The sequence below is a fragment of the Festucalex cinctus genome, chromosome 16 (assembly GCF_051991245.1).
Source record: "Festucalex cinctus isolate MCC-2025b chromosome 16, RoL_Fcin_1.0, whole genome shotgun sequence".
Taxonomy (NCBI): Eukaryota; Metazoa; Chordata; class Actinopteri; order Syngnathiformes; family Syngnathidae; genus Festucalex; species Festucalex cinctus.
In genome coordinates, this window is record NC_135426.1 from 7210468 (window position 1) to 7233770 (window position 23303).

The 23303-nt window shown below is 39.8% G+C and overlaps 2 protein-coding genes across 3 annotated transcripts in view; both read right to left on the bottom strand.

The window, feature by feature from the left end:
- Positions 1-14959, bottom strand: part of ahcyl2b (adenosylhomocysteinase like 2b) — a 31787-nt gene extending 16828 nt beyond the window's left edge. The window contains exons 1-2 of the mRNA XM_077499978.1: positions 14480-14959; positions 1677-1785 (exon numbers count right to left, since the gene is read on the bottom strand). Of these exons, the coding sequence (XP_077356104.1) occupies positions 1677-1785; positions 14480-14806 (436 nt within the window). The 5' untranslated portion in view covers positions 14807-14959. The remainder of the gene's footprint in view (positions 1-1676; positions 1786-14479) is intronic.
- A 399-nt stretch (positions 14960-15358) lies between these two features.
- Positions 15359-23213, bottom strand: tmem209 (transmembrane protein 209). 2 transcript variants are annotated; one of them, XM_077500209.1, is made up of 14 exons: positions 22566-23213; positions 22179-22237; positions 21903-22034; positions 21605-21828; positions 21325-21529; positions 20308-20483; positions 20161-20232; positions 19973-20069; positions 18903-19028; positions 18731-18828; positions 16955-17069; positions 16742-16839; positions 16170-16243; positions 15359-16025 (listed from the first exon to the last, which is right to left on the bottom strand). In XM_077500209.1, exons 1-14 carry the CDS (start codon positions 22703-22705, stop codon positions 15971-15973), a joined length of 1671 nt encoding a protein of 556 aa, XP_077356335.1. In that variant the 5' UTR covers positions 22706-23213; the 3' UTR covers positions 15359-15970. The 2 variants fall into 2 exon arrangements, with proteins under 2 accessions (XP_077356335.1, XP_077356334.1); XM_077500208.1 differs by having other exon boundaries at positions 15359-16078.
- Between the last annotated feature and the right edge of the window lie 90 nt (positions 23214-23303).

Here is a 23303-nt window from a genome sequence, read left to right on the forward strand (position 1 = left end):
GTCTGACTCACTCACCACACAAGCGAGGAGACATAACATATATGATATATCACATCACAACATCACATTCCCTGCCAGCGCTCTCACAAGTTGGCGCCAGGTAGACGTGGCCACCATCTGAAGCAGCACTGGAAAACTGCTCAAGTAAAAAGAACACGATGTGCTGTGCCAGTAAAAAAAAAAAAGGCTGCGGGAATCATTTGACGATATGACAACCCCTTCTGGATTCTGGTGCAGCAATGACAAAGGGATCTTAAGAGTCCTGAGGATAAATGTACTATTTCGGGCAAAGGACATTTGGGACATAGCCAAAAATGCCATGGGAGAAAGAACAAACCCAAGAAACTATTTTTACACTGTCCAAACTGGCATCTCATAGATGATTACAGAAGGAAGCTTCTAATTGTAACATTGTATACAGCGTTCCCTCGTTTTCCGCTGGGGTTAGCTTCCGATAAATACCCGCAAGAAATTAAATCCGCAAAAGTAGTTAGCCTTATAATTTACATTTATTATAAATGTTTTAAGTCTGTAAAACCCCTCACTACACAGTTTATACACTCTTCTCATCGAGGCATTTACATTTTCTCACATTTCTCTCCTCTTTATACATTCTCAATGTTCAAACTAGGGCTGCACAAAATGTCGATATCGTGATATTGGTCCATGCAATAGGCATATCAGAAAGACATGCAATAAGTTTCATAAGGAATTTGACCAGTCAGCCGCCAATTAAAATGTGTACCGCTATCCAATAGTTGAACATTGAGATGTAATTACAATTAACTAAGAATATATTGAGTTTGCATATTTTGCTGCATGAAAAACGTAATTCTTTCATTAGATCGTAAAAATGTAATTTCCTTAGGTACATGTTAAATATCAAAATAATATCGAAAGCTATATTCAGCAACTATATCGCATATTGCATGATATTCCAATATTGTGCAGCCATAGTTCAAACTTTTATCAATTTTATAAAATAAGTAATAAATATTACTGAAAAAAATGGATGCAAAATTGCACACAAAAAAACAAAAAACACAACAACAACAACAACAACAACAACTGCAATACAGCGAGGCCGCGAAAAATGAACCTGCATTATAGCGAGGGAACACTGTATATGCATTTGGGCCATAAAATATGTTTAGCAAAAGTGTCTAATTGACAAAAACGACAGATGCGAGCCATAAAATGTTTACAAAAATGAGATGAGGAAGTGAAAACGCTGATGTCAGCAAACTGCAAAGTTAACTTATGGAGGTCGACTCTCAGCGCATGTTTTCTCAAGCTTCTTCCTCCTAAATTGGAAAAACAAGCAGGTTCGGTTACCTGAAAACTGTCAATCGGTGTAGGAATGTTGAGTGTGAATGTTTGACTGGCAACCAGTTTATCATGTGCCCTGCCTGCCTCTTGCCCAATGTTAAACTAATGAGGACAAACGGCGTAGAAAATTGATGGAATTTTTCTGATAAATACTCAGAACAAAAAGATTTTACACTCGAAGTAATGGGCTGCTCTTTGAAATTCTTGGAAAGATTAAAGAAGACGTGACATGAGTTGTTCTTGGGGAAAGTATTACCAATGGGAACCGCCAGAACGACTCATGTGAGGCGATTGTGAACGAACACGATGAATCGTGTAATGAAGACGAGGAAGGGGTGTTGGCTTACCCGAGCTGTAGCTGTCTGTAGACGACTGAGAAATGGAGCGCGACAAAGAGCGACGGCCGATCTTGGAGGGCCGCTTGTTGAACTCCTGTTTCTGGTCTGCAAACTGGATCTGTTGGTCAACGGGGGGGGGAGAAGAGATCAGAATTTGTGCTTTTGAAACGCTAATCACGAAAAGACTCATTTGCCAACAGTCAGGTGTAGAAGGTCAGACAGTTTATTCGCGACCCGACCTATGGAAAGTTACTGATTCAAATCATGCCAGTCATCTTTCCACAGTTGTTTCTGTACTCATTATTAATATTAATGGTTGACTTATTCCAAATCATAAATCCGGTGTCACCAGGGGAAGAGGTGCTGATATTGCGGCAAGCCACTGTCAAGGAGCTTAAAAATCAGCTAAGCTCTTGTCGTTGTGGTTGTTTATGGCCACTGGCTGTCCTCTTCTTGCAATCCAGCCCAAACTGGTCTGACAGCGCCGGCAGAAAAGAAACAATGCAATTAATTGTTTCCCTTCCTTTTCGTTTGGGGCTCCCTTGAGCTCTCCTTTTTATTGCTCCCGTTTCAATCCAAAGGTTATCATGCGTGTTTGGAGATTATTTGGTCCGATTAATTAAAAACTGAACGATACAAATGAACAAGAAGGCGATTAGAACTAATTAGGCCTAAGATACAATTGACAGACAATTTCTCGGCACATAAAGCAGCTACAGTGCAGCATTTTGGCAGGGAGCAGATAAGTGAGGCGGTATAATGCAAGTTTTGGTCTGTTGCGGTTTACCCGATTAAGGTTGGATGATCAGATGGGTTTTGGGCGCTCAGAGTTGAGAGTTGGAGTCTTAGGAGCGCTGTTTAGCTGTAGTCTCACAACACAAATCACAAGTATAATGCAAATAAACAAAAGGCAGGTGAGCGCATGATTCAAGTGCAAATTCCTTAACAGGCAAGAGCTGTGTCAGCATTTATAGAAAATCTTGCATTAATCCGTTTTATAACGAGCAGCGATCAAATTTCACGCTGCGACTGAGCTGATGTTCTAATCGGCCGCTAAACCAAAAACGGCCAAGTGCGAGTCGACCATTCCAGCAGCTTACCGCTCATGACTAAGCTGTCCAACAGCTCAGCCAATTAATAATAAATTAGCACCTCTCACACAAGAGCGCATTGTGTTGTTTATGTGAATGTACCTCATCAATTGATTAGTGGCTGTATTGCAGAAAGCAGTTGTAAAAGTTGATCTACGATTAAAAGGGTAGCAGGGGACACGCTCAAAATAATAATTTCTCACCATGTTCAACCAAAATAGAATGAAGAGCTTGGTTTTAGAATTACCGAAAGTAAAGATGTGTTGTTGGATTTTGATAGAGAATGTGGTCTTAAGATCAGTAGCTTATCTCTGTGTGAGAATCCCTTCAAGTGACACTAAGTCCGGAATCAGATCACATTGGCTTTTTTTTTTGTGTGTGTGTTCCATGTGCTTGTGATGCTATTCAGTGCTATAAAGCAAATCTCTCTCTCTCTAAAGACGACGAGTTCCAGGAAAATGCAGTCAAAAGATTAGTTTAGGACCTTAGGGCAATAGAAAACAAAACAGGAACAGATGTAGAAGTAAATGGGGTGACATATATGATACTGCAGTAAGGCTACACAATATGTCGAGAAAAAAAAAAAAAAAAAAAAAAAAAAACATATTGTGATATTGGCCCATGCAATATGCATATCACAAACACATGCACTCAGTTTTATATGGAATTTTATGCTTTTATATGATTTTTGACCAGTCAGCTGCTAACAATATATAAGAAAAATAATATGCACCGCCATCCAATTGTTGAACATTATAGAGAGGTAGTTACAATTAATTAACTGAGAATATATTGAGTTTACTTATTTTGCTGCATGAAAAACGTAATTCTTCCTTGAGGTAATAGAAAACGTAATTTATTCAGGTACATGTTAAATATCGATAGTATCGATAGCCACTGTATGTTCAGCAACTATATTGCATGATTTTCCAATATCACACAGCCCTACTGTAAAGTTAACCCACAGCCATTTAGTGCAAACTGGCAATGATGACTAATAATATCACCAGTTTGTGGACAAGGCATCAATGCTACTAATTCATCTGGAAATTGGTTCAAAGTATACCAAAGTGGATTCAACTTGACACCAAGCCAACATTTATCATGAAGCTAATCAATGTTTGTATTCCCAGAAGTCATAATCTTCCTCCCCGTTCGCTTGCTCATTCAATCTCAATTCTTACAGCAGTCTTGTTAGACTGGAGAACGAAAAAGCACTATGCAGCACCAAATGGGGGCACCATGGTCAATTTAGCGCATGATTTTCGAGTTTTGCCAAACTCGGACTAAACAAGGCATCAAACCCAGCAGAATCCGTAACAACCGCTCAGTGGAACATCGCGAAAAAAATTATCTATGGCTGTCAGTTTGTGTTTTCACTGCCTGGATCTGATGGTTTTGGGCCGGTAAACCAAGAAGCCCTGGCAACTGTTGTGCTAACAAAACAAGTATGTTGCTCAGATCTGGTGGCCTTCAAAGCAACGGCATTGCCGACCGCCACAGGCTGCAACGGCACCATCAATGTCGTGTTTACACCGGACTTCGCAGCTTCAGGAATAAGGATGCCTGTGAATGGCGTATTTGCGGTCATTCGCAATTAAGCTTCGTCCCCAATGCCCGTGAATAGCGAGGTCCACTACCTTGATTTACGGGTGAACCGACTTGATGCGTTTTCTGAGTTACAAGCCATCTCTCTGTCAATTTTTTGCGTTATGATATGATTTAAAGTTTAAGTGTACGAGAACTTCAGATACACAACACCGCATCTGCTCAGCGTTCCGTGTTTGACTCACAATTTGAAAAAGTAAACTGAGTTACAAACTCAGTAATGGGGTGAATTTAAACCTGTAAATCAAGGCACCACTGAATTTGCAAGAGAATCTAAATGTAACAAGTAAATTAAACTTGAATCCCAAGTATGTGAAAGACCACCAACACGGCAGATAAGCTCTCAGGTTTGACCACTACCGGGATATGTACAACAGATGAACTGGAGGGGAATCTGTAACCAGGTCTTTGAAGAATTAACACACACACTTGGGCTTCTATTAATGTAGTTACCATTTTCCCAGCAAGGAGAGAAAATTGGAGGTATTTCTGTGAACCATGGGAATGAACGTTTTTATAGGTGCCCCGCCATAGAAGAGAACTGTATCAACAAAGTAATGATGTCTTCGCCTGAATCTGTTCAGACTCCATCTGAAGTCAGCTGCGCCTTGTTGCTGTGTTGTCTGCGGGGTTTTTGACATTTGTCCCAGTTCAAAAACCTCCTTCGGGATCATCTGCAGTAACATGACTTGCTTCCCACACGAAGAGGACTTCATTCTATGTGGGTTACTTTCTAGTCCCATCGAGCCAGGAACCTGATTTCAATCAAACACAGTAGGTCACAGAAGCAGGGAGCCTTCTGGAAATACAACCTCTGACCAAGCAGCTGGGCCACCAAGAGAACCCTTGATTTTCATTCGAATCTCAATAAAACGGCAGCAACACAACAGAAGGATGGGGGCGGTTGCTGATTTCCACTCTTCCTTCATGTTGGAGAGACTTTACTAAATTCATTTTCATCAGACCTGCAGTCAACAGTTATGCAACTTGATGGGCTAAAGCCGGGCATTTGCACGACAATACGAGGAAAAAGGCAGGGGATCCCTCTGGTGTCAGAGGAGACTGATCCTCAAGCTTTGCCATCTGTTACTAAATGACATTACATAAATGGCCGCAGATTTTAAGATATTTTGTATGCGGTGTCATGCTTTTAACAGCACCGGCAGATTTTGGTACAATCACACGACATGAACTGTATAGGTGAATTGGGGACAGGGAAACAAATGGATGTGACATAGGAACAAAAGCTGAGTCGACCTTTCAAGACAATTCATTCATCATCTACTGCCCTACGAAATATCCGCCCAAATTTCCTTGGTCTTGTGAGGGAGAGACAGCCGCAACCAAATAGCCATTGTCCACAAAAGCTGAAGTCAGTGTGGAAGTGATAACAAGACTTCTCAGCATGTGCCCTGAAATGGGGCCTCGTGGGGTTGCTGTGTTTTTGTGAATGACAGAACCGGAGCAGCTGTGATTTGTCACATTTAACTCATTCACTGCCTTTGACAAGTATACTTGTCAATTGTATTTTTTAGAGCGGTGCTAAATGGGGGCGAATCTGAGCATGCTCCACTGTAAATATCAAACTTGGAAACAACTTTACTGATGCCCAACCACCGGTAGATGACATCATTGCCCCATTTTATAGGAAATAAACACAGTTTCAGAGTCCATGGGAGAAATGGCTGTATTTTGGCAAACCTACATTTTTCTGCTGTCAATTATAAAAGAACGGGACGGGACAAAAAGTAGGGAGTCTATTCTGTTATTTGGTAGATTCGGTTTATATATAATTATTGAATGTAATATCACGTGAGTATTGGAAATGTAAAAATTTTCTATAATGACTGGCAGTGAATGAGTTAAGCAGGACAGTCCAGCATTTGAAGTCGAGCCGGCCACCCAAGACGACACCTGACTGAATAGATACACTTGCGCAACCTGGTGCGATTCAGATTGACTGGGTTTGGTTTCAGAATACTAGGCACTAGGGGTGTGAATTGCCTCGTACCTGACGATTCGATTCCTATCACGATTCACAGGTCACGATTCGATACCGATTAATCCCGATACGAATTTATAAGTCGATTGTTTTTTCATTCAAATTTAGAAAATAGTAATCAGTAAGCTTGTAGAGTGTAAGATTTATATGAAAATGTATTATTTATTTATCTGAAATTTCAGTCTTATAGAGGTTGTAATCTGTTTCATGTTTGAACAGCATTAAAATAAAATATTAAGGCTTAATGTTCCGTTCATATAACATTCTTCCATGCTCAAGGTGTGAATCCTAACCCGAAGTCAGACGTTTTGTTGAATATTTTTCCATTAAAAATGGAAGATTAAAAATCGATTCACACACACACAAAAAAAAAAAGGCAATGATGATAAGACGTTGAATCAGTAAGACTACCGAATGAACAATTCTGAGCTCTTATTAAAAAAAAAAAAATGTAAAAAAAAAATAAAAAAAAAATAAAATAATCGATTTTTTTTTATTGAATCGATTCGAGAATCGCGCGATGTAGTATCGCGATATATCGCCGAATCGATTTTTTTTTAACACCCCTACTAGGCACTCATTTAGCTATTGTGATGTGATTAATCAATCAATCTTCATAAATTAATTTCTCTAGCCTGCAAGTGACAGTAGGGGTGTTAAAAAAAAATCGATTCGGCGACATATCGCGATACTACATCGCGCGATTCTCGAATCGATTCAATAATCGGCAGAATTGTTTTTTTTTGTTTTTTTTTTTTTGTTTTTTTTTTAGGATTCACACCTTGAGCATGGAAGAATGTTATATGAATGGAACATTAAGCCTTCATATTTTATTTTAATGCTGTTCAAACATGAAACAGATTACAACCTCTATAAGACTGATTCACACCCCTAAGTGACAGCATCGTTGTGTTTGACACTAATAGCGGTCGAGAACAGATTCCTATTGACATTCGGCGAACTAGATCAAGAGAAAAGCAGCACGGTCACCGAGGAAATGGAAAGAAAGGAATTACCAGGAAACTTGTACACACTTCTGTAGTGCATCTGACACCATTGTTCTGGGAAGCCAGCACCGGATGGGAAATCCCATTACACTGAACAGACAACGTCTGTACAAGTGTTGGCTGTATTACCGTCTTAACATATAATTGCTTCATGCTTTTAGATTCAAATGCACGGATGTTGTAGCAAACGGCCCCAAAAGGCCATTAATGGACCACATCTCCCTCAGCCAACACAGGTGTTTCAAATGATTACCAACAAGAATCAGCAAGCTCTGCATGACCCCAGGATTACACCGGGCTGCGGTGCGTCTTAACTGCGTGCTCCGGACGCGTCAATTTTTGGGCCAACACACACCGGCTGCGCAGAGCTGCGGTCCAGCAGCTCCGTCGCCAACAACTTCCCGCCGTGTCTCGCGTGATCGCGCGCGATAATGTGGCATTAAAAACAACGACAAAGACACAGAAAGTCTGTGCTCAACAGAGGAGCAGAAAGAGAGGTGGACTTTCTTTGACTTAACTCACCATCCACTCCTGCTATGACGTTCCATGCAGCATTCCTTTTTAAGTTGTCTTTATTAAAAGGATGTGCCGTGTCATATCTAATTTTGTTGCTTTCCACCTCAGTTATAAGTCTCTCCTTGTCCATGTTCACCAGTGTTTAAACGGAGAATTAAGCGTTAAGCAGTATGACGTTTTGCTGACATGATTGTGAAATAGGAGCTGGTGAGTGTTTTATTTTTGAAAGGTAACCGAAACTGCGTCGGCCTTCCTGTCCCGCTCGATGTGTTTTGTGCTAGCTTGCCATTTGCCGACGGATGCAGCCTCCGGCAAAAATAGAAAATAGGTATATCCATGCGCCGCAGCTGAGACGCAGTCGACACGCAACGCACACACACACGGTGTAATTTGCACCATTCGAATGAATGGAAACTAATTGGTTGCGCCGCCGGAACGCACCACAGCCGCATCCGGTGTAATCCCGGGGTGATAACGATCCTCAGCTCTGTTGGCTGAGGGAGATGTGGAAAACAGGCTGGATACTGGTACTAGAAGAAAATGCAGTGCAGACCGCAGTTTCTTTTGTACATACATACATACACTCCCTTGAAACCTGATCAAAAACAATCTCAGCTGGCCCGCCTGGGCTACAATGTCCTCGGTTTCAACTTGCATTGCGCAGGATGAAAATAAATTCATTGTCGTAAAAGAAATGAATCAAATATGTTAACCCTAATCATAACCCTCATAAATGATACGTTAAAATGCTGACTGCTATAGGTGCCACGTCATTGTAAGCAAAATCATTAGCATGCATTTTGCCTTTCACTAAATAAGCCTTTCTGGGGTCCTTCTGGTCACCAACTCACAATTTTTCAATGGAACAGAATTAAAAGTGCTGAAAAACGAGCCTAGTAGTCTATTTTTAATACCCTGCGGAATAGCTAGCATGGGCCACAAACTGATATCCGACCAGCTTCCGTATATTTCCTTCCGACGCCTCTGATCCCATAAGCAAACACGTGAAACCAACAGCCGGAGAAAGGAGGCGGCGGCAGCTAGCGAGAGGTGGCTCGTCCGCGCGCACGCTGCCCAGAGGGCGGCTGTGATGTAAGAGCGCTTCCTGCTGATTTATGTGCACCGACAAGCGCTGGCATCATCAACAACGGGGCGCATACATGCACGCCATGCGCACAAGCTACCAGTGGCCTCACACGTGTGTCGCCAGAGGCTTCATGCCAAGTGGCCGTTTGCGATGCAGTACCAGCCAGGAGGAAGTCATCCTCCTGTCATTCACACCACGGGTTCTCAAGCTGGGGGCTGAGTACCCATTGTGGGGTCCACAAGATATAACTTGCAGTTCCAGAAAATAATGTATGACCATTTCATTCACTCCCAGCCATCTTCACTGAAGCTGCCGGCTGTTTTCCTGAATTTTGACCGATTTTGCTAGGCCCACAAAATATTGTGTTCTCTTGCTATAAAAACATGGAACCTACCAAAAGAAAGATTAGTCTCTTTTTTTCCATCAGGAAAAAATATATATATTTTTATCTGTTTCTGTTTTTCAGCAATTAGCATTAGAATATACCTAAGTTTCATCATCATTCACAAACCTGCTTAGAACTGTGGGGAATCAGCTTGTTTGAACCTGGCCCTGGTTGATCTCTTATACTCTGCTGCCACCTACTGGCCGTTTTTGTAATAACCATTGCTTCAACCGTTCTCTGCAGTAGAGAGGCTGCATCAAAGCCTTCTGGATGCTCTAGCATAAACAAAACAAAAAAACGTATAAAGACGTCTCTGGGACACTTAATACATTTGAAATAGAACATATTTATACGTTTTGGGGAGCAAATGAGTTAAAAAGTAAAAAACTGCATTAGAAACAAAAACATGATGTATGTCCGTCTGCGTTTTCCTCTCATGTCGGTCTGCCTCAGGGTGCCTCACATTTGAACGGTGGTCAAATGACCTTGACAAAGTCACCCACCGCTGCTGATAATCTGTTACTCACTGTTATGATGTTTGACTAAACGGCCACATTGGAAATTTGATGGAGCGTCGCATCAACACTCACGGCTTTTACGCTGTTGCGTTATTGAGCTGCAACAAATAGGAGCATACCGTATGTTTTCTCACGCAAACGTCCATCCTGTTTTTACCTTTCGACCACTCTGGCTGCCTAATGGCTCAATGAAACCTTTCAGTGGACGGAAATGGTAAATTGATTGGTAATGTTGTGGTAATTCAACTCGCTGGCAAGATGAACCCCGCCAAACATTGGAAAACCACTGGATGGGTTTTAGTGCGAGTGTTGCATTTCTGCCAATGTTTGTTTTGTTTTCATCTTCCTCCGACTTGGCCAAAAACAACACTCATTCCCTAAGGGCTGACTATAATTACATCAAACAGCACCAAGGCAGGGGTGGTGCTGCTCTATTTTTGAATGAAACCACAGGTCAATGAGTTTCATTGGCAGTGTGAAAGCAGTCTTCGGGGGTTTTACTTCATCCCGCGCTGATTATCTGGAGTTACAGCGTGACGACTAGAGAAGTGCAGAATCAAGAAAAACAAGGCAAACACTGTGACATTTCTCTGGCTTCAGTTTCCACAAACATAGCGATGCATTTTTTTTAAATTGTCCTTTCCCGTCACGCTACAAATCGAGCCGACGTCCACTTCACTGGGCAAATTTGCACGACTCACACTCGCACAAACACACTCGTTTGTCAGCGACGAAAGCGTTCAACATTTTACACTAACACACGAGTTTCTGGAAACACGTGTACACTCCTCTGAGAATGCCCTTTGATTGTTTGAAAATAGAGAAAACATTTTAGAAGAATTGAGTGACAAATGAGTAGGGGTGCGAATTGCCTAGTATCTGGCGATTCGATACGTATCACGATTTATAGGTCTATAGGTCACGATTCGATTTGATTAATCCAGATACAAGCTGTCAGTTGATTATTGCTTTAAAAAAAAAACAAAAAAAAACTCAAATATAGAAATTACAAAATACTAATCAGTAAACTTGTACATGTACTCTGTAAGATTTGTATAATATTGTATTTAACTGAAACGTCAACACTGTATTGAACAGGTTACAATCGGTTTCATCTTTGAACAGCATTAAAATAAAATATTAAGGCTTAATGTTCCATTAACATGAACCCTAACCCTAAGTAAGACTTGTTTAATATTTCCATCAAAAATTGATGTTTAAATATCGATCCGGCCGCATATTGAATCAATGCAAGAATTCCACGCTGTAATATCGCAATATATTCCCGAATTGAGTTTTTCTAAACATCCCTACAAATGAGTAATCTCCTTCCATATCGCATTGCATTTTACAGATTTTTCTGTTCACCAAATCATGTTCAAATATGTTGTTTGAAGGTTCATAATTACTGTAACAGCTACGCTAATTTTGATTAGCCCGTCTCTGATATTCTGCATTAGATGTTAGCATTAAGCTACCTAACTAACTATTATGCTAATATAAGTAAATGAAGCAGAATTTTTTTGGGCTGTTTTTATTCCTCTAAATTGCATCTTTTGCGATTTGAAAAGTTGAATTTGATGAACAGTTGAGCACAAATGAATGCGGGATCATTGTACTCAAGACAAAAGAATGACAAGAAGAATCCATCTGCGCAGTGATAAGGCGACGTGTCAAAGTGTGGAGACAGCTATTCAAAGTGGTGTAAAGGACCAACAGTCCAATTTCCTGAGTCTGCATCAAAGGACGGGAAGGAGGTGGTTAGGAGGGTGTGAACACGCACAAGTTCTTTAAACTTGACGGCGACGCCGGCATTTTTGTACTGCGAGAGGGCAGACAGAGGCCATGAAAATCGCAGGAGGTGAATGAGACAGTGAGTTGCGGCAATCCACTTTATGGTAGCAACAAAGTACCGCCGCCGATGAGCGAGGAGATGAAGCAGAAAAAGCAAGCGGTCTGACATGAAAAGCTCGGCGAGAGCCCTGCAAGGGCCCGCGGTGGGTTTCACTGATAGCTCATTAAATCTGCAATAAATCACCTTACAGCACAGCTGGCATTGAGCCCAGCCATTTTTTACAATTATTACCAAATAGAAGAATGATTAATCTTTAACAGACCCGTAAATAACAATACAAATGTGTAACCTCTGACAATAATCAACATTATCCACGATGACTCAATAACCAATTAGTCTTGTTAGGACAATGAGTTGAACACAAAGCTTTTATTCTGTTGTACGAATGGCAACAGGTTAATTGTGCCTTCCAAATACAGTAGTAATAAAATTTATGACTGTGCAGTCCATTTGCACTGGAAAAGGAAGAAGTCGTTTTTCCTGACACTGCAGTGCAACATTCGCCGTACAAATGTGGTCAAGCCCGCACAAACTCAAACAAGTCACTTGACAACATAGTGTCGGGTTAAACCTTTATTATGCCGAGGGATATATTTTAAGTTAATTACAGGTTAATTGCCATCTAGCAGAAGAGCATTTATTGTTTTGTATTTTGTTGGTTAGGAATGTTTGGGATAAATAACGTGACAACACAGTTCGCTGCTGATTTATGGCCATTAAGCCGCCAGCGCCATTTTTTTTTTAAATACATAATCTATTCCTCCCTCCATCCACTCCACTTCACTTCCCATGTAGGGCAGCCACAGGTCACAATTTTTGTAAACCCGTTAGCCGGCAAGCAATACCAGGAACACCAGCTTAGAGCACGTGACATGTTACTTCAAACCGGGATGATCTGGAATCGTACGTCGAATTTGCCGTTCAAGGGACAGTGGAGAATGATTAAACTGTACGTAACAGATGCTTTGTTGCGGGAAACCTAAACATTTTTTTTCAAGAAGTGGGCCTAATGCAAAAGTGACGCACAGAATGCAAATTTGAAAATGAATAAGGATTCTCAAACGATCTTCACTGTAGTGCGTGAAATTTATTAGCACCAAGCTGTCCGTGAACAACACAGGTTACAATAAAAGCTGAAAAACAGCTCACAACTGAGCTGCGGTTACAACACTGAGCTGGCGTTTTAATCCTCTCATGAGGGTACATGATGGAGATTAAAAGCGTTAACCAGTTGTCAACGCCGCCCCCTTCCACTTTCTAACGAGCTGGATGACTCAAACAGATGCACGCAACCCGGCTGTGGTCATATATGTCGAACGCCGTTTGCCATAGGGACCCTGCATAGCTGGTGACCCATAAATAGAAAACCTTCTGCCCTGCCGGATGCAAGAAATAATTAATATTGCTTCTAAACAATCCCCCTGCGCCACACGTCATCTAAATTGAACTGGTAACTAAAGTGAAGTACTGCGCCCTTGTAGGAAAACTGAAAATAATCCGAATGTGACAGTTGCTGTCCGGGAAGTCCTATTCTTTCTTTGCATCCTGATGAATTAAATTTCAAGTTGGGCTGCGCACAGAGCTTGTCACAAGGTGTCAACAGTCCAAACAACCCATCAATTGTTTTTCAACTAACATGTATGTCATTAACAGTCTCATTGGAAAAACCATTGCTGAACAAGCAACCACAGAACAATAAAAGGGATCAATGAAAATCTCTTTGAGAAATCAATGTCATGTTACTTATCAATACACAGCAGCCTCCTTATGGGATTCCTTATCCAAATTTTCCTTGAACATTGCCCTTCCTGAACACTTCTATTTAAACAAGCAAGCGTGCAGGATACATGACGTGACATCATAAGGTCAGTGTTTGTTACTTGTCATGTTCACATTGACAGGTGTCAATCAATCACAAAATAATTGTTTGACTCGCTGCATTTTATGGACAACTGTTACTCAATCAGTATTCCTGCAATACCTGGGCACTTTATATTGCTTAATGACTCTCTGTACTTTAGTATTTTGTTATGGTGGCTTGTTTGCTCCAGCTGTTGGAGACATTATTGCTTGGCATCAGGTCGAAACCCCATAAGTCACAATTAGTGGGTGTTATTTTATTTTACAAATAATTGACCAATTTAAAGCGTTTCAAATTGATTGCTCTCTTTGATGATGTAATGCTAATGGTTGAACAAACCTGACACGTCTCCTGAAAAGTGACGATTGTGGAGGTACGCCAGCGATATACTTGGCCAAAAAAAAAAAAAAAAAAAAGATTGATGATTCGTACTTTGTGCATATTTATATATCCGCGACTTATTGTGATAGTCAGGACAAAATGCTTTACTACCGACACACATCGTTATTTCAGTTCAGTAGATTAAAATATTTAGGTCATTTTTGTTTGGTACGCTTAGGTTTTAATGTATAATATGCGACTTGGCTCCACTCCAAACACTGGGTTAGTTAAGGAAAATTGAAGTGCATAACTTGGCAGCAGGTTGACGTTTCACCAAATAATCTTTAAAAAGTACAACAACAACAAAAGTCAGCCTTTGTTGGACTGACTGTCTTCCATGTTATTAAATATTCTGCTGCGTTATTAATTAGACGTGTTAAGTCACAGCGCCGAATCAGCCTGGTTGTCCGTTAGCATTGTTAGCTTCGCCACACATTACACAGCGTGCGCTCGGGGTGGAGAAGAAAGCAAAAAGGGAGGAAAAGGACGGGTTCCACTCGCCTTTTTCATTCGCGGCGCCTCGGCCACGGTGCCGTCCCGGTTCACGAACGCCTCGCCGCCGTTTTGCTGCGGGTCCGGCCGCTTCATAGCCGACGCCTGCGGCATCTTGGTGGCGTTGGGGGCAAGCAAGCTCGGGCTGCCTTCCCCGGCTTTAGCGGAGGGCTCCGCGGTCGGGGACGCTGCGGTGGAGGAAGCGGCCTCGCGCGGGTAGTTTCTAGTGATAATTCCTTCCGACGTCGGGGTCATCGGAGAGTCTACGGTTAGTTCTTTCCCGACGTCTTTGAGTTCGACCTCTGCCATTTTCGCTGCCACAACCTGCACTGACATCGCTACAGTTTTCACCAAGTCCCTTTTCTATGGAGGCGAGCGGATGTGAGTGAAGGAAGCTCATGAGCGAAATGCATTCTGGTCCTTGTATTTTTTTCCCACGCGTTTGGACTACAGCAGCTTCAGCCGCATTTGCTAAAACTAATGTCAAAGCAACTACATTTGCATTGGGGGGGACAAAAGGCAACAAGCGAGAAGTGCGTTGTGGTAAATGATGTTCGCTTTGAAAGGCACAGTATGGAACTACAAAACAAATAAATTTTTGCTACTTATTACGTATAAGGGACAATTTAAAACAAAAAAGTACATTCTTAATCATGTTCTAACACATTTACAGAAAAGCACGATATTAACTATTTACCATCTTCGTGTTAAACATGCCCTTTCCCGCCCCAACAGTTACATTTTTACGGCTTTACTTCTTACCAGGTCGTTTGGATTTGAGACACCACAAAGAATCGCTGACAAACCTCATGCTGTGCATCTGCACTGCATCAAACGACAGCAAGGTCAAAAGTATGTGAACAACAGTGACATCAAGTGGTCATAAAGAAACGTGTGGAAATTGTTTTATTCATTTACAAGTTCTATCTCAGCATTAATTCCTACATCTTAAAAAGCCACACAATGGTAATCGCATTCAGGGTTCATTTGAAAAGAGAGATATTACATTCATTTTACTTGGTCTTCCAAGTGCTCTTCATTTGTGCATGCTTCGTTTAAAAAACAACAAAAAACAACAGAATGCCATCGAAGTTGAAGAAAACAAAACATACCATTTGCTGAATATTTACGCTCTTTCACTGTCAGCTATCAAACACGCACTGACACCCTAGAGAACCACATGCATACTTTTACATTACATTTACATTCAACCAAATGAGGATTGAGCCCTTACACACTCTATAGCCTAATCTGAGGTTCATTTAGTACTTTCTCAAAATGATAAATGACATTTGTTTTTTTGTTTTTTTAACTGTGTTTGACATGTTCTCCATGCTAATACAATGCTGTATTCTATACTTACATTTTGGTATAAGTATTTCAGTATCAGAGATCTGTTTTTCTGCTGCTGAAATAAAAAAGTCCTGACAAATATGGCTTGATGGGAGGATGAGGAAAAAAAAATCCACTTGGAAGTTGTCGATTGTGAACTTTAACAAGTCATCCTTCAAAAATCCACAGAATGTTCACACCGGAGAGGCCGAGGTTTACGCGCCTGGATAAGGACGACACACGACTTGGTCAATAGAACAGCTAATTTGCACCTTCCTTAGTGTTTTTTTTTTATGTGGGGAAAAAAGAACAACATTTTTTAAGAAATGTCTATGTAAAAAAAAAAAAATCTAATAAAAATACTCACCCCAGCATTCCTGACTCCTTGGTCTTAATGATGTAGAGGAACATGAGAATTGTATGGAACAAATTGTTCCTGCCCTGCAACAGAACTATAAGTGAGTTTCTTTCCATTTTATTGTATTATGTTACTACTGCATGTTTTAGACAACACAATACTATCGAGTGCTGGTTTTATTATTTAAATCTTTTTATTTTATTTTTTTTTTTATAAATATTGCCATGGTCCGAAAAACATTTCTATACATGATTTAACGTTTTGTTTTTTTTGTTTTTTTATGCAAGAGCATACAGAAGTCTTTGATGCAGCCTCTGAGATGAAGAGGTTGCTTGAAGTAATGGTAGTTATTACAAAAAAAAAAAAAAGACCAGCAGATGACAGCAGAGTATAAGAGCTCAACCGGGGCCGTGTTGCAACAAGCTCCTTTTGACAGTGTTTTCAACAGGTTTGTGAATAATGATGAAACTGTCGCTATATTCTAAAGCTAATTGCTGCAAAACGGAAACATACAAATATTTTTTTTTTTCCTGATTATACGCATTATTTTGAAAATCAGCTGCTGTTTTGTGTTGCGTCACCTTGGGCAGACTGAAGATGTCTCCCTGATAGATGAGCTGGTAGTGAGGTGGCGTGGTGCAACTCTGGTGGATGCAGAAGAGGTTCTCCTTGGTCACATCTGGAAGAGGACAAAAGAAAAAAAAACTGTTTGATGGATGTGTGTGTGTGTGGGGGGGGGGGGGGGGGGGGGGGGTGTGCTTGTGCTTGTGCTTGGCTTGTATGTGTGCGCTTACCAGGCTTGTCCGGGATGTGGCTGAAATGCTGCGAGGTGAACGTTTTCCCATCTGGATATTTGGGGTGAGGAGGAAGTCTGGAGTCCAGGTAGGTGCAAAACAAGTGCATGAGGATCTTGAGTGGGGGACACACAAGGTGAGGCGACCAAGATCGAGTGGTTAAAATGGAGATGGGCAACCGTTTGGGTATGAATTTTAGAAATGGACAGATGGGTCAGGGGGAAAAAAAAAAAGAAAAAAAAAAAAAAACTTTAAATGTGTAAGTAGTTTTGTAATGATAATAAAATAAGGAAAATCATCTAAATTATCATAACAAAAATTACAGAAGGACTTTTGATATTGTAAATTTATATTACAGAAGAGTATGTATGTGTCCAAAACAAGGTTATCTTAGTTACCTAAAACTAACGAAAAAACTAAAACTAAAACTAAAATTCAAAAAACAATTTCATTAACGAAATAAAATAAAAACAAAAATGCTTTTAAAAAAAAAAAAAAAAAAAAAAAAAAAAAAAAAAACCTGAAACTACATTTTATGTTTACAAAACTAACTAAAACTATAAATTATAGCAAAAATGCCCTTTGTTTTAGTCTTTTGTAATTAATTTAATGCATGAGCCTTTGTGGAGAATTGTAAATGTGATTTTAAGTAGATTTATTTTGATATTCGTTACTATTTGTCAACTGTGGGCATGTGAAGCCCTTTGAGACTTTTGTGTGATTAAGGGCCAATAAATAAACTTTACTTGACTACTAACTGGAATAAGGACGATTGATAACGTGTCACACAGAAGTGACATCTCGCAGCAGCCAATAGAAAAGCACCTTCAGATGACGTCACTCCCACAATTTTTAATCATAATACATAATAATCGTTATACACGTAAAAAAAATAAAATAAATAAAACTAAACTAAAACAAAGCATTTATTAAATAACTAAAACTAATAAAAACTAACAGAACCACCCAAAAAACTAATTAAAACTAACTAAATTGAAAAAACAAAACTCAAAACGAAATAAAAACTAAAATGAAAAATTCCAAAACTATAATAACCCCGGTCCAAACTCCTTTGTGGCCCAATATCTCTTTGTCAGTGGCCTGTGGCATGTACTAAAAACAAAAAAATTACATTTGACACAAGATAAAAGAAAGCAGTAGGGGTGTTAAAAAAAAATCGATTCGGCAATATATCGCGATACTACAGCATGCGATTCTTGAATCGATTCAATAGGCAGTTGAATCGATTTTTTAACATCTATTTTTGATTGAAAAAATATTCAACAAAATGTCTAACTTTCACACCTTAAGCATGGAAGAATGTTATATTAATGGAACATTAAGCCTTAATATTTTTATTTCAATGCTGTTCTAACATGAAAAAGGTTACAACCTGTTTGTTAAATACAGTGGCTCACAGTTATAAAACTGAAGTTTCAGATTAATAAATGATAAATTTTCATACAAATCTTACATTGTACATGTACAAGTTTACTGAATGGTATTTTCTAAATTTGAGTAAAAAAAAATCGCAACAATCGATTTGTAAATTCCTATTGGGATTAATCGGTATCGAATCGAATCGCGACCTATGAATCGTGATACGGATCGAATCGTCAGGAACTAGGCAATTCACACCCCTAGAAAGCAGGCTGTCAGAAAAAAAGTGCCACTCCTATTAATAATTGGTTTATATACACTGTAGAGCGTTCATAAATATGTAAAGGTACAAATAAACTAAACCATTTATTTTTCCTGTGTCTCGATTGTACTCACAGCACAATCTGTGGGGAGGTCCACATCCCACTTGCGGTTTCTCAGATCTCCTCCTCGATTCCAGCGATAGGAGCTCATGCAGCCACTGTGTGCCAGCTCTGGCCGATTCCAAAACACGAGAAAAAAAATGGTTTACTCTATCAAGAGGATCATTCTCCACACTCAAACTAACCTTTGATGCGATCCACCAAATATTCCTGATTGGGAGTGACGTCGAGGTACTGGACTATGGAGTTCAACGTAGGAATGGATGTGGCTTTCATCATGGCGGCCTGTTTTAGGCTGATGATGCTGGCCTCTGGTGGAAGGGAAGAGGAAAAAAAATTGGTCCATTCGGTCGTTTGTGGTGAGGTTGGCTGTTCGAAAGCATTATACTGTATATAAAGATGACTTGAAAATGTACTCAGTTTTTTTATGCATCTAAATATTTAAAATAAATAGTACAAAATGAACAATTTCATATACTGGACTTTTTAAAAATTATAAATACCAGTTTAAAATAAAATTAGAGTGAACAATTACATTGTATTTTTCTTACACTTTTCCCATATCTATGAATGACGTGCCAATGTGTCTTTTTAAAAATAAATAAATAAAATGTTGCCCTTAGGAAAATGTTTGCCCACCCTGACTTTAATCTGTTTATGTCAGCCGGCAAGTGGGATTTTGTCTTCACTCATTTGCTCCAAAAAACTTAGAAATACGTTCTATTTTAAATGTATTAAGTGTCCCAAAGATATATTTATACGTTTTTTTTTTGTTTTTTTGTTTTTTTTTAATGCTAGAGCATACAGAGGGCTTTGACGCAGCCTCCCAACTGCAGAGAACGGGTGGAAAATTTGTAGTAATTACAAAAACGGCCAGCAGGTGGCAGCAGAGTATAAGAGATCAACCAGGGCCAGGTTCAAACAAGCTTGTGAAGAATGATGAACCTTAGCTATATTCTAATGCTAATTGCTACAAAATGGAAACAGATAGAAAAAAAATTTTCTGATGAAAGAAGAGACTAATCTTTCTTTAGGTGGGTTCCATGTTTTTATAGCAATAGAACACAATATTCTGTGGGCCTTGCACAGGGAGCAAAGGATGGGGATTGCTTCAGTAAAAATGGCTTGGGAGTGAATGAGTTTTAAAAGTAATATTTTTTAAAAAAAATTGTCTAATTTGATTAATTATCAATTTTATGAGGTGAGAGAGGCCATGCTGATGTAATATTTCATCTGATTTTCCCGGCATGTTCACCTCCTATCTGGAGCTCAGGGCAGCCAATCCTCCTGAGCTGAGTGTTGACCGACTCCATTTCCTTGACCAGGGGGACCATTATGGTGTCACTAATCCACTGTGAAAGCACAAATAACATCTTGCTTCATTTTAACACCGAATAAAAAATGGAGTTCCATTTTATTTGTTGCGACGAGTGCGACAATCACATTTCGAAGCTTCTCCGTCCAGCTGTCGATGCGGTCCACAATGGGGCGGCTAGTTGTGATCCTCGCCCACACCTTACGTCAAATGAAATCAACGTGTTAAGTTTTTAATGCCACACTGACATTCAAATCTCACACATCTGATCTGACATCCTCCGCAGCCTGTTTGGAACCCGGGTCCGTTTCATCCTTGTGGGCGGAGGGTGCCTGGGAGCGGCAGGCGGGCTGGTACTGGAACTTCCTCAGACTCTGCGCATAGTCCCCCACTGAGCGGTTGTAGTTCCAAAATGTTGGACTGTGACTCGGGGACACGGATTCGGGACTTCCTAGTGGGGGAGAAATGAAGTATTAGAAAAGTGAGTGTGTATGTAAACGTTATTATTATAGTTTTGGAATTTTCATTTGTTAGTTTTAATTTTGTTTTGAGTTTTGTTTTTTAAATGCAGTTTGTTATAATTGGTTTTCAGGGTGGTTCTGTTAGTTTTTTATTAGTTTTGGTTATTTAAAAAACGCTTGGTTTTAGTTTATAGTAGGTTTCAGCATCATTTTTTTTTTTAAATTGTGTATTACTTGTGAGCAATATTTAATAACATAACAGTAACACATTTCTTACCTATCGTTGTTGCATTTTGGCTGAGTGAAATGAAAAAGCAGGCGAGCCGAGCCGTTGGAGCCAAAAGTCAAGCACATAAAAAGTTGTCGCCCTTGGAACGACATCATCTGAAAGTACTTTTCTATTGGCTGCTGCTAGATGACATCACTTCTGTCTGACACTTTCAAACGTGCTTATCATGCTTATTATCAAAATAAATAGACTTAAAATCACGTTTAAAATCATCCCCAAAGTCTCATGCATTAAATTAATTACCAAAGACTAAAGTAAATGGCATTTTCGCTATAATTATAGTTTGAGTTTGCTTTGTAGACATAAAATGTAGCTTCAGTTAGTGTTTGTTTTTTAACAAGCATTTTCGTTATTTTATTTCGTTAACGAAATTGTTTTTTTAAATTATATATTTTTTTCCGTATTTTTCGTTAACTAAAATAACCTTGGTACACGGTGAAACGGTTTGGCTTTGATTATCATTGTTTTATGTCGTAAGTAGTTCATGTGTTAACATAATAATAATAATAATAATAATAATACAATTTTACAAATCATTGTACCAAGCTGACTGCGATGACTCTTCTCCTCCTCCGTGCGCAGAAATTGCTCGAGGCTTTTCAGATCCTCCATGTAATCCTCCTCACTTCCAGGCGAGTTAAACGCAGAGGGCGACGTACGGTAGCGAGCCCTCAACACGGAGCTTTCCGGCGTCCCGATGCTGCTCGGGTACGGCGGGGAGCCAGTGAACGGATTGTAGCCCAACACCTGACAAAGGAAAAAAAAAGAACTGTAAATATCCATAGTAAGGCCAGTCAATTTCATATGATGTTAAGAATATACCTTCCAAAATACCAATGAGGGCGAATAAGGGCCACTACTTGGAGTGCTTGAATTACTAAGAGGTGGGCTGGAGCCTGCCACACAGCTCGGAGAGAATTTAGGGCTGGCGGTGGCAGAACGAGACGAGCTGATACTCAGCACGCTCTGACCCTGCAGGGGGGACGACTCCATCGGAAGGGGGACCTCATTTTTTTCTGGCTTTTGGGGAGGAGAAGCCTGAATACCTGCAAGAGGATAGACAAGTAAACGGGTTCAGTTTGAGCATTACAGTATTCTTTAGGAAAGAGTCAAGACTCACTTGTGTTTTTCAGCCCCAGGAGCTGATGCTGTTGCGGGGAAACCGCGATGGTGGATGGAGCCATAGTGTACTTAAAATATTTCCAGAAATCAAAAAGAGCACTGAGGCTAAAAAAGGAGGCCAGCACCAGTTCTGCGATGCAAAGAGCAAAACATATTAAGCTTATTTTTGTCTGCAAATGTCAAAACGCAAACTCAAAACTGAATCTAACTGAAGCTAAGTCTGAAAGTAAACAAGCAACTGAAGTAGAAAGACACTGAAGCAGAAGACACTCACCAATGTACCAAATAGGCCAGTAGGTGATATTGTAGTATCGGCTTAACAATTTTTCAGACCTAAATTAGAAGTTGCATTATTACAACATATCATCATGTGTCCAGGAAGTTATTTATCTCACACACAGCGACGCGTTAAATGAATTATGTAAAAATGAAGTCAAGTCAAGCCATCTTTATAGTGCTTTCAAACAGCCTGAGCTGTCACATTGCGCTTTACAGAAAGACAACACTAACATAACTAAAAGATTAACAGCAATACAATACATTACAATACAATGACAACAATTCAACATTCTTCTATTTCTACTACATACGCTTTGATGTTTGAAGTGGTTCTAGATGAAAGAGTAGGGAATCAGTCTAAAATGTGGGGAAATAAACTTACATTTCAGTGTAAATCATGCCAGCCAAGGACACGTTGAGAACAGCCCAGGCGAGGACTATCTGACGAGCATGTTCTTCCCTCCTCATCCTCAGCGCCTTGTCAATCATGCTTGTCATCTCCTCCTTAGGTGGGGTAAGCATCTTCAGCAAATTGAGGGGAATTTAAAGAAAAAAAAAAGTTTTGTCCTTTACACAGTAATTTTAAAAAGAAAAATAAAGAGCGACATCATATTAGGGCTCGCGTACTAGTGCTAGCTGAGCTGCTAACGTTGCTGTAACCCGTTGGCAAACAATACATTCGCAAGCAAACAGTTTTAACGCGAGGTGTTAATTTACGTTATTTTACAATCGTTAAAACAAAAAACAGTTTGCAAAATAACGTATAAAAACTTGTATAGTACGATAGTTACGAACTGCAGGTCGCTTCATGCGACTTCATGTCGGCATTTTTGTATTACGAACCGGAAGCAAAATTATATACTTCCGGGTTTCACGGATGGCAGTAATGCCGAACTAATTTTAAACTATATGAATATCTTCATCTACTACCAACCCGTTCTGTCGCCATTAAAAACCAATTCAATTAAAAACATTGATCGGTTTTCCATTAGTTCTATTAAACCAAATCTTATTCTTTGCGTCAGCCATATTATTTTTGATGCTACAATGCATGAGTTGTGTCCAAAGCGTTCTACTGCTGGACATATTTTTAAACTGAAGTCATCTTTTAATAAAGATG